Source organism: Antedon bifida, chromosome 4 (genome assembly GCF_963402885.1).
Source record: "Antedon bifida chromosome 4, ecAntBifi1.1, whole genome shotgun sequence".
Taxonomy (NCBI): domain Eukaryota; kingdom Metazoa; phylum Echinodermata; class Crinoidea; order Comatulida; family Antedonidae; genus Antedon; species Antedon bifida.
Window position 1 is genome coordinate 27,434,701 of NC_136229.1, and position 17,578 is coordinate 27,452,278.

The 17,578-nt window shown below is 33.6% G+C and overlaps 2 protein-coding genes across 2 annotated transcripts in view; both read left to right on the forward strand.

The window, feature by feature from the left end:
* LOC144839304 (dynein heavy chain domain-containing protein 1-like) overlaps positions 1–955 on the forward strand; it is a 103,967-nt gene extending 103,012 nt beyond the window's left edge. The window contains exon 87 of the mRNA XM_078694621.1: positions 105–955. Coding sequence (XP_078550747.1) covers positions 105–440 — 336 coding nt within the window. The 3' untranslated portion in view covers positions 441–955. The remainder of the gene's footprint in view (positions 1–104) is intronic.
* Positions 956–4,024: 3,069 nt separating this feature from the next.
* Positions 4,025–17,578, forward strand: part of LOC144839856 (fibrinogen-like protein A) — a 77,896-nt gene continuing 64,342 nt past the window's right edge. Inside the window, exons 1-4 of the mRNA XM_078695419.1 lie at positions 4,025–4,468; positions 7,957–8,093; positions 8,526–8,787; positions 9,654–9,746. Coding sequence (XP_078551545.1) covers positions 4,171–4,468; positions 7,957–8,093; positions 8,526–8,787; positions 9,654–9,746 — 790 coding nt within the window. The 5' untranslated portion in view covers positions 4,025–4,170. The remainder of the gene's footprint in view (positions 4,469–7,956; positions 8,094–8,525; positions 8,788–9,653; positions 9,747–17,578) is intronic.

The following is a 17,578-nucleotide window of genomic DNA, read 5'->3' on the forward strand; positions in this document are numbered from 1 at the left end:
TTTTTGAAACATTTAATGTTCCAGGGTTGAACATTAATTTTTTCAACTCCCATTACTACCATTCATTATTTGTATAGTAAACAATTATTACATTTTTTTTCAAGGTTCTAGGAGCTTTTTCTCCACCAAGTGTTCAACCAGAAAAGGGAGTATACATAGTAGGTCTTGAACTGAACAATGCAAAGTGGGATTGCAAACGAGCTTGTCTTAATATCAGTACTACAAACGACCAGCAAAATCTGACCTCCTCCCTGCCAGTTATCTGGTTAAAACCAGTTGATAAGGCTGCTAAATGGGAGATGCCTGCAATAGATGGCGCTATGTTTAAGTGCCCTGTTTATCTTGATGCAAGAGATGTGAAACTCTATATTGATTTACCATCAGATCTGGATGATGATGTTTGCAACCAGCTAAGAGTTCATGCAGTTATTAATGCGTGATATTTTGTTCACTTATTCACCACCTTTATTTCTGACATAACATAATTTCTCTTTATTCACCTCCTAAAACAAACACACAAAACAAACAAGGAGTAAAACATATGTTTTAAAGATGAAAGGGACCTCCAGGAAACCCCAAGGGGCTTGTGATAGGAGGCCCACTAAGGACTAGTTACATTAATTAAGATACCGTAAAAAGAATAAATAAATAGACGAATATACCATGGCAGGATTAACAGGGTACGCGCATTGTTAGGGAATACCATTGCATCATAATCTTGAAATTTATGATCTTGTTTACATAAGTACAATGTTTTTCTTTCAATTGTAGCCTACATTGTTCATCATTCTTAATTGTCTACACTATCAAACTTTGCTTGATTTAGAGTCCACACTTTCTCCCCCTCTATCACATGCACATACATATAGGCCTATACACTATATGTTTTGGTAGTAAACGCTTACACCCTTGTACAGGCCTAATATGTCGGTTTTCCAGAAATTACGGTAAGGACCTCAAGAAAAGTATGGAGTTCGGGGGAGTTTCAGGTTTTCGGAGAGTCCAGTATTTGTAGAGTTGCCTGCAGTATAGGGCTCAATGATAGTATTATAATTACCATACTGTACATAATAATAAAAGCGGCCCCATCCGCTGACATGAATTCATATTGTCGTGTAATGGATCTTGTCACTCCTTTAGCTATAATTCCTGTCATGTACCAGACACCCGGGATAACTTCTCTATGCTAGTGGCCTCCCTTATCTGAGAAGATTTGTTCTACTACCAGAACTATGATGACCAAGGTGTGCCTTAAACCTGTGCTGATATTAGACTGTAAACTGTTACAGGTTCCGTCCACTTTTAAAATTGTAAATAAAGTATTAATTACATTCCATTATTAATTATTTAAGACTAATAATTTAAATACTATAGATTGTGTGTGTGTTAGTATTTCTGTTTACCAGGAATAGTTTGCCAAACAAAATGTATTTACTACTACTAGCTTGATTTTTTATTGAACTTACTGTGACGGATTATAATATATTTACTTGCATTTGATATTTAATATAGCATGTCACATAGATTTAATAAACGTCTACCATTCAGTTGAATTTATTCATACAAACTACACTGTTTCAACAGTTTTTTAATTTAAAGTAACAAATTGCTTTGATCATATTATAAACCCGCTCAGATTTTTTTTGGCCAAATTTCAAACTTTTTAAAACTCAATATTATTCACTAAAGTTGCTGTATATGTACATGTAAATGTTAGTATCATCTCATGGTAACAAGTTATATTTAAAAATGACATAATGACATGCGCAGAATCAAATAATGTGGTATGCACATGTTACCTCAATATATAATTTTAACAAGCACGAATGTGCGATACTCGGGGTACAGCAAAAGAAGCTGTAATGACGTCATAAGACAGGATGTGACGTCACATACACATCAATAACCTCGCTACCAATAGTTTATACGGCTATACGGTACCATCTTCGAGACGTCATATGGCTGCATCCGGTTTGAAATTTAAAAATCCGGCTCTATAGCTTTGAGGACATGTCCCTGTAGTATATTCATGCCAGATCCCAGCTCAATTCTACAACGAATAAAGGAGGAGTAGTACATTATAAATCTCACTTTTTACTCAATAGTGTCGGATGGAAGAGAAGATGAGAGAGTCCTAGACTCGGGTACCCTGAGTAAAAAGCTGTTCCTATTGTTAGTCGATGTGTTTTACCGGAGGAAAAAGTAGGCTACAATTACAAAATTCGCTTTGCCTTAGACCCCACCATTGTTGAGGCAGTGGTGCTGTGGCCCATATCCTGCAAACGCTTACCTTTCAATCTTGAAAATATTGTGATACCATTACCAGTTCTAGAAATACCGGGATGGTGTCCGGCGGGGGATAGTTTCACCACGTAGTTTAAGTTCAAATTCATTACAATGTAAATGTTTTTTATATGTTTACAAATGACAATACATTTACTTAATTTGACTTGACTTGATTCTTAACTTGTTGTTGCTTGAGAATCGTCGCAGCTGTTGTTTTGTATAAACACGCATCAAAAGAGATTGAAACACGTAATTCAATATAGGACAACAATAATGTATTTGTTTAATTTTATTAAACATTTTTATTAAATATAATATAAATATACAGTCTGTAATATAAATGCAATTTCTTGGAGATAAACAAGTTTTCTTATGTCTTATGTCTCCTAAAAGAGATTTAAAGAGTCGAATTGATTCAATATTGGAATGTTGAACAACTTATTAATTGAAGTGGTGAAATATTATTGTCAAATGAAATACATACAAACTACGCAAATGCATAATGCAAAGCAAGCAATGGATTATTCGAACTATCCCTTGTAATTGGTCAACTGCTTGTATTACGTTGCATTCCATTACCTAAAGCTAACTAGATTGTCACTTCGGCTACCCACGCAAACACAACGTGCACGCACGTGAAACATTGATTATACCATTTCTAGGAAACCTCCTTATGGCACAAAGTACAGGTAGACACAATTCAGCACTGTAAACAAATTTACTTCCGATTATGTGGTGGTTATAACAAATTACTGTGCACGTTGTTGTGTTTGTGTGCGTGGAAAACCTAACTACTCTAAGTGACAAGTTCAAATCTAGTTTTATATGATTTTCTCTTCAATTTTGAAAAATGTGATACCATTTTGATTCTTGACTTGAAAGCAGTGCAGATAATCGATGTAGATGTTTTGTATTGTAAACAGTCATCAGAAGATATTGAAAAAAATAATTCAATATAATTTGATTAAACATCTTCATCATATATTTTAAAAATACAATCACCTAACAGAGATTCCAAGAGAAAGTGATTCAATATTGGAATATTGAATGACTTATTCATTGCAGTGGCGCCATATATTTACAATTTTGTTTATCCAGAATACTGAAATTTATCGTAATCATCGTAGATTATTTCAAATTACTAGTTACTGGTTAGGACACAATGGAAGACACCCGCAATGAACAGCTTTAAGCCTAAAAGAACAATGAAGAACAAAGAACAATATAAACCTCTTTATCCAATATTTTAACCGATGAGCCTTTTAAAGGTGGGAAAAAGAAATTACACAGAAATTAAAGATTATCAATTTCATTGCCATTTTTCATTTAAAAATGAAAAAGAGGTAATGCGTACGAACGCACGATTCAATTGCAATATGTAGGACTTGCAAATAAAAATAACATTATAACTGGACACTTCAAGCATTATGAATTGTTGCAGGTATTGAATCAGATTTTGAAAATCAGGTCCTTCTCAATAAAACGAAAATTGAAATACGAATAGCAAACCAAAGTTTTAGAAGGTAATCTGTATTTTAAATATTGTATTTTGTATTTTAAACTTAGAACACAATTTATATTTAAAAAAATGCGTCTAAAAAAAGAAAACAGCATGCATATCTTAATGTTTAATTTTGTTTGCATTATTATGTAAATCAGACATTACTATCACCATTTTGATTGGTGCACACAGTGAGTTGTCTATTGATTTGGTTGGATAATGGAATATCTACTGTATCTTCATATACATAAGATGAAAGTATAGTTCGTACCAAATGGTTAAAAAACTCATACAAGCGTACGACGAGTATTTGAAGGCGAATTGTAGATTTTATTGGCACGATAACCGTTTCATTCGTCAATAGATAATTGTAAAACGTCGCAATGCTAACTTTAACTTTAATTATTGTCTTTCTTCTGCCCTTTGTTGTCAGTGATCTTTCGATTAATACATATTATTATACTGTTATCCTACAGGGGCATGCTCTTGAAGGTTGGAGTTACGAGTTGAAGAATATACACAAACTAAATTGTTTGCTGGAATGTTCCAAGAAATCTGATTGCTTGTCGGTCAACTATAACCAGAAAGATCGTGTTTGTCAAATCAATAATCAAATACTGGAAACGTCGTCAGTTGAAAACAACATATTTCAAACGCCTGAATTCTGTTACATTGAAAGGAGTAAGTATACAATTTTGCAAACTTCTATATTAAATAAATTGATTCTTTATATGGAAGTTCACATCAATGTTGATTGGTGATATTTTGTTACCATTGAATTTGCCACTTTTAAAATTATTGGTTTCCAGACTAAAAATAAACTATAATAAACGATGGAAAAGAAAATGGAAGTTGGTATACCTATAGGTATGCAAAAATGGGAAGAAAGCCCAATTACAAGTTGAATGGCATAGTTGTACTATAAATTGTTAATTAAAGAATTGCCAGTTCAAATTTCTTCATAGAAGAGTATATCATCAGACATTTTCCTTAAAATACACAAAATAATTTAACATTATTTTTGCACCAAAGAAATTGTCACATTTATTTTAAGATTGTGAAAGAAATCAACGATTTCATTTTAAGCAATGTTAATATATGTGTTGGTATCTGAAGATATTATAGTTTTTATGCATGAAATACACTAATTTTAACATTCCAGAAGACCAACTGTATTTTAACCAATTTAAATTAAATGTGAAAAGAAATATAGAAATAGAAAAATAAATTGCTTTTGAAAATAATAATATGCATGCATATGACCTAAAAAAGGACAAATTTAGGATCATGCATTCTAAATCCCCAAAGCACGTATGGGAGAATTTATGAGATTTATGCTAGCGTGTATAAACCTGTTCAATAAACAATGTTTTCGTTTTGGCTGTTGATTTAAAATGACTCCATTAAGAGCCAAAACAAAAACATTGTTTATGGTCAAATACTTGTTCTATGGTAAATCATTTTAGCGGATGGTGTAAACCCTCTTCCCAGGTGTGTAAAGATGAAGAATTGTTTGATTAGCGACGGCTGTACGACGAAGGTTCTGGAAAATTAGAGTTGTTTGTACAGGACTGTCGGCACCTTAGGGAGTAACTCTGATACCCCGGAATATGCACAGTAGACCTACTATAGTTTAGTTTAGGATTATATGTGTGTTAAATTATATACATCGGTACTTTGGACACCACGGATTTTGTTCTGAAATACAAGTTGATTTAATTAATTTAACTACAGAAGAAAAACTGTATCCTATTATAATCCCCATCCTCAAAACAATTATGTATTTAGTAGCTGATAGGCTCTGATTTATAATTAAACCGCAATAATAATAAAAATTTAACTAATCGCACGCTTAAATATGTAATTGTCCCCCCCCCCCCCCCCAGAACGGTGAAAAAGTTTGTAATACTTGAATGGCCTTTCTGGCATTTTTGCTTTTACCCAATATGGACATTTGGTAATGTACCTAGTTTCCATTACCGATCCCCCAAATGACTTAATATGGCATCATACTTCACATCCAAATCTAAATAATAATATGTACAAAATGTCTTAAAATCTTTGAGCCATTCCTGGAATTTAACACCACCAGGGGATTTTGAACGAACCTTAAATTTAGTCAACTTAATAGGAGGTGGACATTTTTGAACACCCACACCTTTTAACATATCAGTTAGCGCAACAAATATTAATTCCTGTGGTCACGGTATCCAATTTATCAGTTTTCACCATTTTCTAAAATATACATAGAGATGTTTAAATCGGAGATATACAAAGAACTAATAACAATTATTCATAAAGACAACATATCAACGGTATATTTTTAACACAGATTCACGATTTTCAACGGTTATAATTTCCAGCAAGAGTACAGTATATCATCAATTATTAGTATTATTAATTCAAAATTGCCATTTTTTGCAAGAAGAACATACATTAGATTTATAAATTGTAATCAACAAAATATTACACAAAACACATTCATAAGAATAAATATAGATATTTTTATTTTTATTCTATTTCACATTTACATCCAACAAGGCTAATAACAGTCTTAAAGACACAATATATATATATATTTAAGAAAAACACAAAAACAACAACAAGAAGACGAAAACAACAGGCAGAAGGACAAAGGTTACGAATAAAAAACGGTTAACATTTTAAAAATTAAGGGTAAACGAACGCTGATGATCCTGATGATTCGTATCCTGTCTTTCTGGTCCTCTTCGATCCTGATGATTCGTATCCTGCCCTACTGGTCCTCTTCGGTCCTGATGATTTGTATCCTGCCTGATCCTGATGATTCGTATCCTGCATTACTGATCCTCTTTGGTCACGATTATTTACCCAGATTGCCCTGTCATCAAATTTGCCGATGACACGACCATCTTGGGTCTTATCAAACATGACAACTATATTCATTATAAATATAAATTGACCGTTTTGTAATGTTCTGTAATAGAAACTATCTTAAACTTAATGTTGCAAAGACCAATGAAATGGTTATAGATTTTCGCACTAAATTAAAGGCATCTGCTGATGTTGAAGGTAATTAAGTAGAGAAAGTATGTAGTTATAAGTACCTAGGATTGATTTTTGATGAATTTTAAATTTAGAATATATTAGTAAGAAATTAAATACTCGTATGTATTGTCTTTAAAAAATGAATGCTTTTAATGTTTGTAACAAGATAATCACCATTTTTTATACGTCAGTTATTTGTGTGGTTTGGAGTTATTGCTTAACGGGATGGGGAGGTATTGCCTTTAACAAAGATAAAGAATTAATAGAACGTCTTATTAGAAAAGTTAGCAGAATCACTGATGTCTGATTGCCTTCTGAATTGACTCTCGTTTTAGAGTCAGGGTTACAAATTTGTTTTGTCATATAATGACTGATGAGACTCATCCTCTCCATGTGAATGTCAGGCATTATATCCCTAGAAGTGGACGTATGAGAGTTCCTGCTTTTACCACCAACAGATACCATGATTCGTTTGTAGTTAAGGAAATTGTTTTCTTAAATGAAGATCATAAAAGGTAACTTGTGGGGTGGTCTGATCTTTTATTTGTATGTTTGTTTTACCATGTTGTTTTGCAAGCTATCCTGCCTTACTGGTCCTCTTCGGTCCCGATGATTCGTATCCTGCCTTACTGGTCCTCTTCGGTCCCGATGATTCGTATCCTGCCTTACTGGTCCTCTTCTGTCCCGATGATTCGTATCCTGCCTTACTGGTCCTCTTCGGTCCCGATGATTCGTATCCTGCCTTACTGGTCCTCTTCGGTCCCGATGATTCGTATCCTGCCTTACTGGTCCTCTTCGGTCCCGATGATTCGTATCCTGCCTTACTGGTCCTCTTCGGTCCCGATGATTCGTATCCTGCCTTACTGGTCCTCTTCGGTCCCGATGATTCGTATCCTGCCTTACTGGTCCTCTTCGGTCCCGATGATTCGTATCCTGCCTCACTGGTCCTCTTCGGTCCCGATGATTCGTATCCTGCCTTACTGGTCCTCTTCGGTCCCGATGATTCGTATCCTGCCTTACTGGTCCTCTTCGGTCCCGATGATTCGTATCCTGCCTTACCGGTTCTCTTCTCTCTCTGAAAGTACAAAGTTTAAGTACAAAATTAAGTAAATTACTAACACATCAAACTTTGTACATTTTAGAGTGTTTTATGAGGGACTGTGGTGACATTTTACAATGTTATTCTTCTGCTGTGAGTGGAGAATATGTGATGCAGCCAAGTGATGGAGGACCAGAGTTTACTGTGTACTGTGACATTAGGGAAAGTGGCAATTGGACGGTAAGAAGTATACAAGTGTAGGCAATATTCAAGGATATCACGTGTAAATCAATCCTTAATTATTAATTCATTCTAAAAACAAACGAAAATGTGTGCATCATCATTACTGTAAGTACTGCCAGGAATCAACATGGACAGAAAACATTTATTATAGAAAATAATGTCAATGATTTAGGAGAGAAGCGTTGCCCAGCAGTGGGACGTTACAGGCTAAAAATTATGTTGAAGAAAGGCCAAGTATTATATAATGTTCCAAAACATGCATACTAAGAACCAAAGAGCAAATTATTGTAAAATGAGTGTACAGTAATCAATTTGTAAAATTGATTGACATTTAGTCGTAGTATTATTGGTCAGGTTCTCGTTCATGGTTTTGGCATCACTGTTTAGTAGGCCTATATAAACATTACTTTTATCATTATTATCATTCAGGTAATACAGAGAAGACAAGATGGATCAGTTGATTTCTACCGTAATTGGACAGAATACAAAGAGGGTTTTGGAAACGTGAACACAGAATTCTGGCTTGGTAATGAACAGATCAACCGTATAACATCTGATGGCCATTTTGAGCTATTGGTAGAATTGACTAACCACTTGAATGTAACGAAGATCGCAAACTATTCTCACTTTCGTGTTGGTACTGAAGAGTCTAACTATACTTTGACAATCAGTGAATACACAGGAACGGCAGGTTAGTATATCTTTCTATCAATATTTACACTAAAATAGCACATTTCAAGTAAACAAAGAATTAACTTCTTTTGTAGGCCTTTGTATCTTGCAGTAAAAATAGTCATGGACTACTCACATACTTAGGGTATGTAGGGTTTCTGTTGCATTGCATAAGGACAGAACTTGAAACTGTAACCAAGTAGCGGTGGCGCAAGATGTAATTTGAGGCTGTTTTAATCAAATTTAGAGGAGGCGACTTTTGTCATTTTTATGGTACATGTAAATAAAATACTTTACTGTGTGCAAATCCATTCTTTCAATTTTAAAAATCAAGTGACCTTTAAAGTTCAATATATATGCAAATATTTATCGTAATTATGTAATAAATATATACATAGTGAAAGAGCTTATCTAGTAAGTGTTATATATTGTGCTCTGGGAATGAATGAACACTAAGTATTTCACTAAGAAATCAGACCATGTGCTAATGTTCAGCCATCTTGTAGAACTCTTTTATTGGTCTCCAATCCAGACGTTGAATTGGTAATATGAATATATTACAGTAAGAAAGTGAGAAAATGGGATTCAAAATCAGGTACAAAAGCCGACGAACAAAATCATTGCACGAGGTCTGATGGCATTCACAAACCTCGTAACTGCAGCAGAATATTTTTATTACACAATTATAGACTTCTTTACCTAATCAAATAAAATCATACCTTCATGATGTTATAAACACATTTCAGGTGTTCTATTGATACTGATATTTTGAGGAAAAAATTTGTTTTTGTAGGTTATATTTTTTTAAATTATATTTCCTTTCATAAATATCTTTTATTTATAATACAAATAACTAAAAATAAACTAAAGATTTTGTTTGTTTAGATGATTCATTGGCATACCACAATGGTCAACAATTTACAACGTATGATAGAGACAATGATAAGAAAAGCGGTAACTGTGCTGAGGAATACAAAGGTGGTTGGTGGTACGGTATCTGTTATGAATCAAACCTGAATGGCCTTTACGTTACACCAGGTACATATAATAAAACTGGCATCACCTGGATAACTTTCCATAATAAAGACTACTTCTACAGTCTCAAGAAGACAGTGATGATGATTAAAAGAGTCCCATAAGAGAGTTTTCATGATTCAAACCTTACACCAGGTACACATGATGGCACAGGTAGTAATTATTATTTGACTTATGAATAATAGCAATAAGGAGAGATTCCTATTTTGTTCCTTATAGCCACTAAATTAAGTTATACATTATGGCCTTATCATTAAAAGGCTTACTTAATCCAAATGTTATAAAATGAATAATCAAATATTGTCCCAAAAAACTGAGATGTATTTAATTGTATTGATTTACTATTATTTTAATTGTTATAATACTTTTAACAATGACCATTTATTATTAAAACCGTATATCCTCTGTTATAATTTCATCCCGCTAAAACACGAAGTTGGGCCGACTTTGGAGGATGGGACTATACCCGGGTAAACCATGGTTTATGAAAAAAAAACTGGTAAGCATTTATTGTAAATACTCATCTGAAGTGGCCAAAAGTCAGCACTGAGACTATACCCGGGGATATGCTTGTTTGTAAAATCACACATAGCCTAAAGTAGGGGTGGGATTATACACGAGGATATCAAATAATACGTTCAAGTTTATATCAACTGTGTTTACAATAATTTATCACATCAAAATGTTATGCTCATACATATATAAAAGTAACATTATTATTATTAATCGTTTTATTTATGGTTTTTTTTAAATAAATATTTTCATTAGTGATAATTAGTAGTTTTCGAATCTAATTATTTTTAATGTTGAAGTGATGATTTTAATCTTTGTTTTTTCAACAAGTTGAATGTTAACCAGAAAATTTAACCACTAACGTAATAACAGGAGAAAATGTTTAAGAAATCTTTTAAAAACTCAACATATTTTTTGTTTAAGAGGCGGTCCCTTACGAGAGGTGGTCAATTATGTCAATAAGCGGTCCCTTAAGAGAGATTATGGTCGTTTAAGAGAGGTGGTCACTTACGAGAGGTGGTCGTTACGAGGTGTTTGATTATGAGAAGAGGTCCCTTAAAGCTTGGTTCCCACTAGAACGTAACGCAAGGACGTAAACGCAACGCAAGCGTTTTAACCAATGACAAGCGAAGTTATAGACAGTTAGCAATCATAAGCGAATAAGCCATCGCTTGTGATTGGTCAATTCACTTGCGTTGCGTTACATCCTTGCGTTGCGTCGCTAGTGGGAACCACGCTTAAGAGAGGTGGTCGTTAATGAGGGTGGTCGCTTACGATGTATGGTCGTTTTAGAGAGGTGGTCACTTACGAGATGGCTGTTTTTAAAAGTCGGTCGCTTTACGAAAGGTGGAGACTGATAGCTAAGTAAAGAGATGTATTTGCACAAATTTAAACATAGGTTTGTTAAAAACACATAGGATTAAAACTGAACTTGAACAAAAAAGTCTCAGATTTCCAACTTACAAGAATTTCTGCGTAAAAAAATACAGAATAGTCTGTATCCAAACATATCTCATTTTCTACTGTTGTTACGCAAGTGGTTAATGAAGTTTGTTACGTTAGTGGTTAAATTTGGTTACGTTACCGGATTTGGTTACGTTAGTGGTTAAATTTTGTTACGTTGTGGTTAAATTTTGTTACGTTAAGCTTGGTTCCCACTAGAACGTAACGCAAGGACGTAACCGTAACGCAAGCGTTTTAACCAATGACAAGCGAAGTTATAGACATTCACAAGCGAATAAGCCATCGCTTGTTATTGGTCAATTCACTTGCGTTGCGTTACGTCCTTGCGTTGCGTCGCTAGTGGGAACCACGCTTAAGTGGTTAAATTTTGTTACGTTAGTAGTTAAAGCTTGGTTCCCACTAGGACGCAAAGCAAGGACGTAAGCCGCAACACAAAGGAATTGACCAATCACAAGCGACAGTTCGAATAATCCATTGCTTTTGATTGGTCAATTCGCCTGCGTTGCGTCTTACGTCCTTGCGTTGTGTTCTAGTGGGAACTAAGCTTAAACTGTTGTTACGTCAAATAAATAGTTAAATTTTTGTGATAATTTTGTATTTGGCCATTTTATCTCTGTTACACATATTTGTTTTATGTACATTTAACCAGATATTATTTGAGCTTAAAACATCAATCACTAATGTAATTTCTTTAACAATTAACGTAACAAAATATAAATATATACATACACACAAACACACACACACCTATTTATATACTTTTTTTGGACCTCAAGAAAAGTATAGTGTTTGGGGGGCTTTCAGGTTTTCGGAGAGTCCAGTATTTGGAGAGTATGGAGATCGATGGTAGTATATAATTACTATACTGTATAATAATAAAAGCGGTCCCATCCGCTGACATGAATTCATATTGTCGTGTAATGGATCTTGTCACTCCTTTAGCTATGAGATGTCATGTACCAGAAACCCGGGATAACTTCTACGCTATTGGCCTCCCTTATCCGAGAAGATTTATTCTACTACCAAAACTATGACCAAGAAGTACCTTAAACCTGTGCTGATATTAGACTGTAAACTGTTACTGTTGCATGTTACCTCAACATTTTAAAGTTGATATTTTGGCCATTTTCGAACAAATCCCTGTACCATATAGGGAATTTTTTTAAAATTAGCAAAATTTCGACACCTTTATTTTGTCATGATTTTATATCATAATAGGCATGCGCAGAATCACATAACGTGTTCTGCGCATGTTACCTCAACATATTTTCAAAAGTCGATATTTTGACCATTTTCGGAAAATCCTTGTACTATAGTAAAGGACAATTTTCGAGAATTGGCCAAATTTGACCCTTTTATTTTTTCACATAACTGGTTACTATATCATAATTGGCATGCGCAGACTCGAACAATTTGTTCTGCGCATGTTACCTCAACATTTTAAAAAGTCTATATTTTGGCCATTTTTGAACAAAAACCCTTTACTATAGTAGGCCTACAGGGAAATTTTCAAAAATTAGCAAAATTTCGACCCTTTAAATTTGTTACATAACTGGTTACTATATCATGATTGACATGCGCAGAATCGAACCATGTGTTCGGTGCATGTGCAGAATCGAACAACTTGTTCTGCATCATTTTGTTAAAGTCGATATTTTGGCCATTTTCGAAAAAATCCCTGTACTATAGCACAGGGAAATTTTCGAAAATTGGCCAAAGTTTGAGCCTTTTATTTTTTCACATAACTGGTTACTATATCATAATTGGAATGCGCAGAATCGAACTAGGTGTTCGGCGCATAAACATACATTTTTTTAAAGTCGTTATTTTGACCATTTTCGAGAAAATCCCTGTCCTCTATAGCACAGTAAAAATTTCTGGTTACTGGAGCATAATTGTTATGCGCAGAATCGAATTATGTGTTCTGCGCATGTGCAGACTCGAACAATTTGTTTTACGCATGTTACCTCAACATTTAAAAAGTCTATACTTTTGGCCATTTTTTAACAAAAACCCTGTACTATAGTACAGGGAAATTTTCGAAAATTGGCCAAAGTTTGACCCTTTTATTTTTTCACATAGACCTAACTGGTTACTATATCATAATTGACATGCACAGAATTGCATAACATGTTCTGCGCATGTTACCTCAACATATTTTAAAAGTCGATATTTTGGCCATTTTCGAAAAAATCAATGTATTATAGGCCTAGTACAGAGAAATTAGCCAAATTTCGACTCTTTTATTTTTTCACATAACTGGTTACTTTAGCATAATTGTTATGCGCAGAATCGAATTATGTGTCCTGCGCATCTGCAGACTCGAACAATTTGTTCTGCGCATGTTACCTCAATATTTTAAAAAGTCTATAGGCCTATTTTGGCCATTTTTTAACAAAAACCCTGTACCAAATTCCGACCCTTTTATTTTTTCATGATTGGCATGCGCAGAATCGCATAACGTGTTCTGCGCATGTTACCTCAACATTCTGTCGATATTTTGGCCATTTTGAAAAATATGCCTGGACTATTTATAGTACAGGGTGGTACAGGTACAGTAATGACAACCAAACTTTATGATTTACCTTTCAATCTTGAAAATATTGCAACAGCATTATGATTCTTGAGTTGAAAGCAACGTAATATATTGTTGCTTTAAAATCGTCGCAGCTGTTTAAATAATTGTTGTATAAACAGTGATCAAAGGAGATTGAAACAGGTAATTCCATATAAGACAATTATAATGTATTTGTTTGATTCTTTAAACATTTTCATGAAATATAATATAATATACAGTCTGTAAATTAAATATTCATATGCATGTAATTTCTTGAATATTTTTGCATACGTTTTCTTATGTCTTGTCTCCTAAAAGAGAATCAAAGGGTCAAAATCACCTAATGTTACCTCAACATATCGTTATTTTGGCCATTTTCGAAAATTGGCATTAAGCACTAGGACGCAACGCAAGAAATTAACCAATGACAAGCGACAGTTCCAATAATCTATTACTTATTGGTCAGGTTACTTGCGTTAATAAAAACCAAACTTTATGATTTACCCTTCAATCTTGAAAATATTGTGATACCATTACCAGTTCTAGAAATACCGGGATGGTGTCCGGCGGGGGATATATATTGGGTATTTATTCATTAAAAAAAAAACACATAAATAGTACAAACAGAAGGGAGCCAACGGCTGAAAAATTTTGTAAACAAAGTTATATATATTTGCTGTTAGCCGAAACCGTTCAAATTCATTACAATGTAAATGTTTTTTATATGTTTACAAATGACAATACATTTACTTAACTTGACTTGACTTGATTCTTAACTTGTTGTTGCTTGAGAATCGTCGCAGCTGTTGTTTTGTATAAACAGTCATCAAAAGAGATTGAAACACGTAATTCAATATAGGACAATAATAATGTATTTGTTTAATTTTTATTAAATATATTATAGGCCTAAATATACAGTCTGTAATATATATGCAATTTCTTGGAGATAAACAAGTTTTCTTATGTCTTATGTCTCCTAAAAGAGATTTAAAGAGTCGAATTGATTCAATATTGGAATGTTGAACAACTTATTAATTGAAGTTGTGAAATATTATTGTCAAATGGAGATAAATACTACAGAAATACATACAAACTACGCAAATGCATAATGCAAAGCAAGCAATGGATTATTCGAACTATCCCTTGTTATTGGTCAACTGCTTGTATTACGTTGTATTCCATTACCTAAAGCTAACTAGATTGTCACTTCGGCTACCCACGCAAACACAACGTGCACGCACGTGAAACATTGATTATACCATTTCTAGGAAACCTCCTTATGGCACAAAGTACAGGTAGAAACAATTCAGCACTGAAAAACATATTTATTTCCGATTATGGGATGGTATAACAAATTACTGTGAACGTTGTTGTGTTTGTGTGCGTGGAAAACCTAACTACTCTAAGTGACAAGTTCAAATCTAGTTTTATATGATTTTTTCTTCAATTTTGAAAAATGTGATACCATTTTGATTCTTGACTTGAAAGCAGTGCAGAAAATAGATGTAGATGTTTTGTATTGTAAACAGTCATCAGAAGATATTGAAAAAAGTAATTCAATATAATTTGATTAAACATCTTCATCATATATTATAAAAATACAATCACCTAAAAGAGATTCCAAGAGAAAGTGATTCAATATTGGAATATTGAATGACTTATTCATTGACAAATTTTGTTTATCCAGAATACTGAAATTAATCGTAATCATCATAGATTATTTCAAATTACTTGGAAATATTTCAGGATAAACCAGCTGATTTATCCTGAAATACACCCGCAATGAACAGCTTTAAGCCTAAAAGAACAATAAAGAACAAAGAACAATGAAGAACAAAGAACAATATTAAACCTCTATATCCAATATTTTAACCAGTGGGCCTTTTAAAGGTGAGAAAAAAAAATTACACAGAAATTAAAGATTATCAATGCCATTTTTAATGAAAAAATTTTAAAAAGAGGTAATGCGTACGAATGCACGATTCAATTGCAATATGTAGGACTTGCAAATAAAAATACTGGACACTTCACGCATTATGAATTCAATTCAAAACAGTTCACGCAACACAATTTATAAAAAAAGGCGTCTAAAAAAACAAAAGAGCATGCATATCTTTATGTTTAATTTTGTTCATGGATTATTATGTAAATCAGACATTTCTAACACCATTTTGATTGGTGAACACTGTATTGATGTAGTTGGATAATGGAATATCCACTGTATCTTCATATACATATAAGATGAAAATATAGTGCGTACCACATCGTTAAGAAACTCATACAGGCGTACGACGAGTATTTGAAGGCAAATTGTAGATTTTATTGGCACGATAACCGTTTCATTCGTCAATACATAATTCTAAAACGTCGCAATGCTAACTTTAATTGTCTTACTTCTGCCATGTGTTGTCAGTGATGATTCGATCAATACATATAAGTATACTGTTATCCTACAGGGGCATGCTCTTGAAGGTTGGAGTTGCGAGTTGAAGAATATACATAAACTAAATTGTTTGCTGGAATGTTCCAAGAAATCTGATTGCTTGTCGGTTAACTATAACCAGAAGGATCGTGTTTGTCAAATCAGTCAGAAAAAACTTGAAAAAGCATCAGTTGAAAACAACATAATTCAAACGCCTGAATTTTGTTACATTGAAAGGAGTAAGTATACAATTTGCAAACTTCTATTTTAAATAAATTGATTCTTTATATGGAGGTTCACATCATTGTTTGTTTGTTTGCCACTTTAAACATTATTGGTTTCAGGAACTAAAAATAAACTACAATAGACGTTGGAAAAGGAAATGGAAATTGGTATACCTATAGGTATGCAAAAATGGGAGAAAAGCCCAAATATTACAAGTTGAATGGCATAGTTGTACTATAAATTGTTAATTAACGAATTTCCGGTTCAAATTTCTTCATAGAAGAGTATACCAACAAACATTTTCCTATATATTAATCCCCTTATTTCTCCTTTACCATGCCACCTAGACTGTTTTAGATCAATTTTTAGTAGGGCAGGAGGCGCCTGAGTCCGGGATGACCGAGACACAACTGGTGCTGACCGGGGTTCAATTAGTTGGTTGGTTAAGCTTGGTTCCCACTAGAACGTAACGCAAGGACGTAAACGCAACGCAAGCGTTTTAACCAATGACAAGCGAAGTTATAGACAGTTAGCAATCACAAGCGAATAAGCCATCGCTTGTGATTGGTCAATTCACTTGCGTTGCGTTACGTCCTTGCGTTGCGTCGCTAGTGGGAACCACGCTTTAGCGACGAAGACGTATCCCCTTACTGCGGTTTGGGGTTTTTTTTTGGCATGGTTTGAATTCACTTTTTTTGTATTAGTTTATGTACAGCGCTTAGAGGTTTCACAACATTAGGCGCTATACAAATCCAGGATATTATTATTATTATTATTATTATTATTATTATTAAAATACACCGTGATTAACCTACGTGTCTTTTTTTTTTTTTTTTTTAAATTGTAACAATGTCACATTTATTTTAAGATTGTGAACAACTTCAATTGTTCTGGAAATCAACGATTTCATTTTAAGCAATGTTAATATATGTTTTGGTATCTGAATATGTCTTGATGTATTAAATACACTAATTTTAACCAGAAGACCAACTGTATTTTAACCTATTTAAAGTATATGTGAAAAGAAATATAGAAATATATATTGCTTTTGATGTATGCATATGACCTAAAAAGGACAAATTTAGGATCATGCAT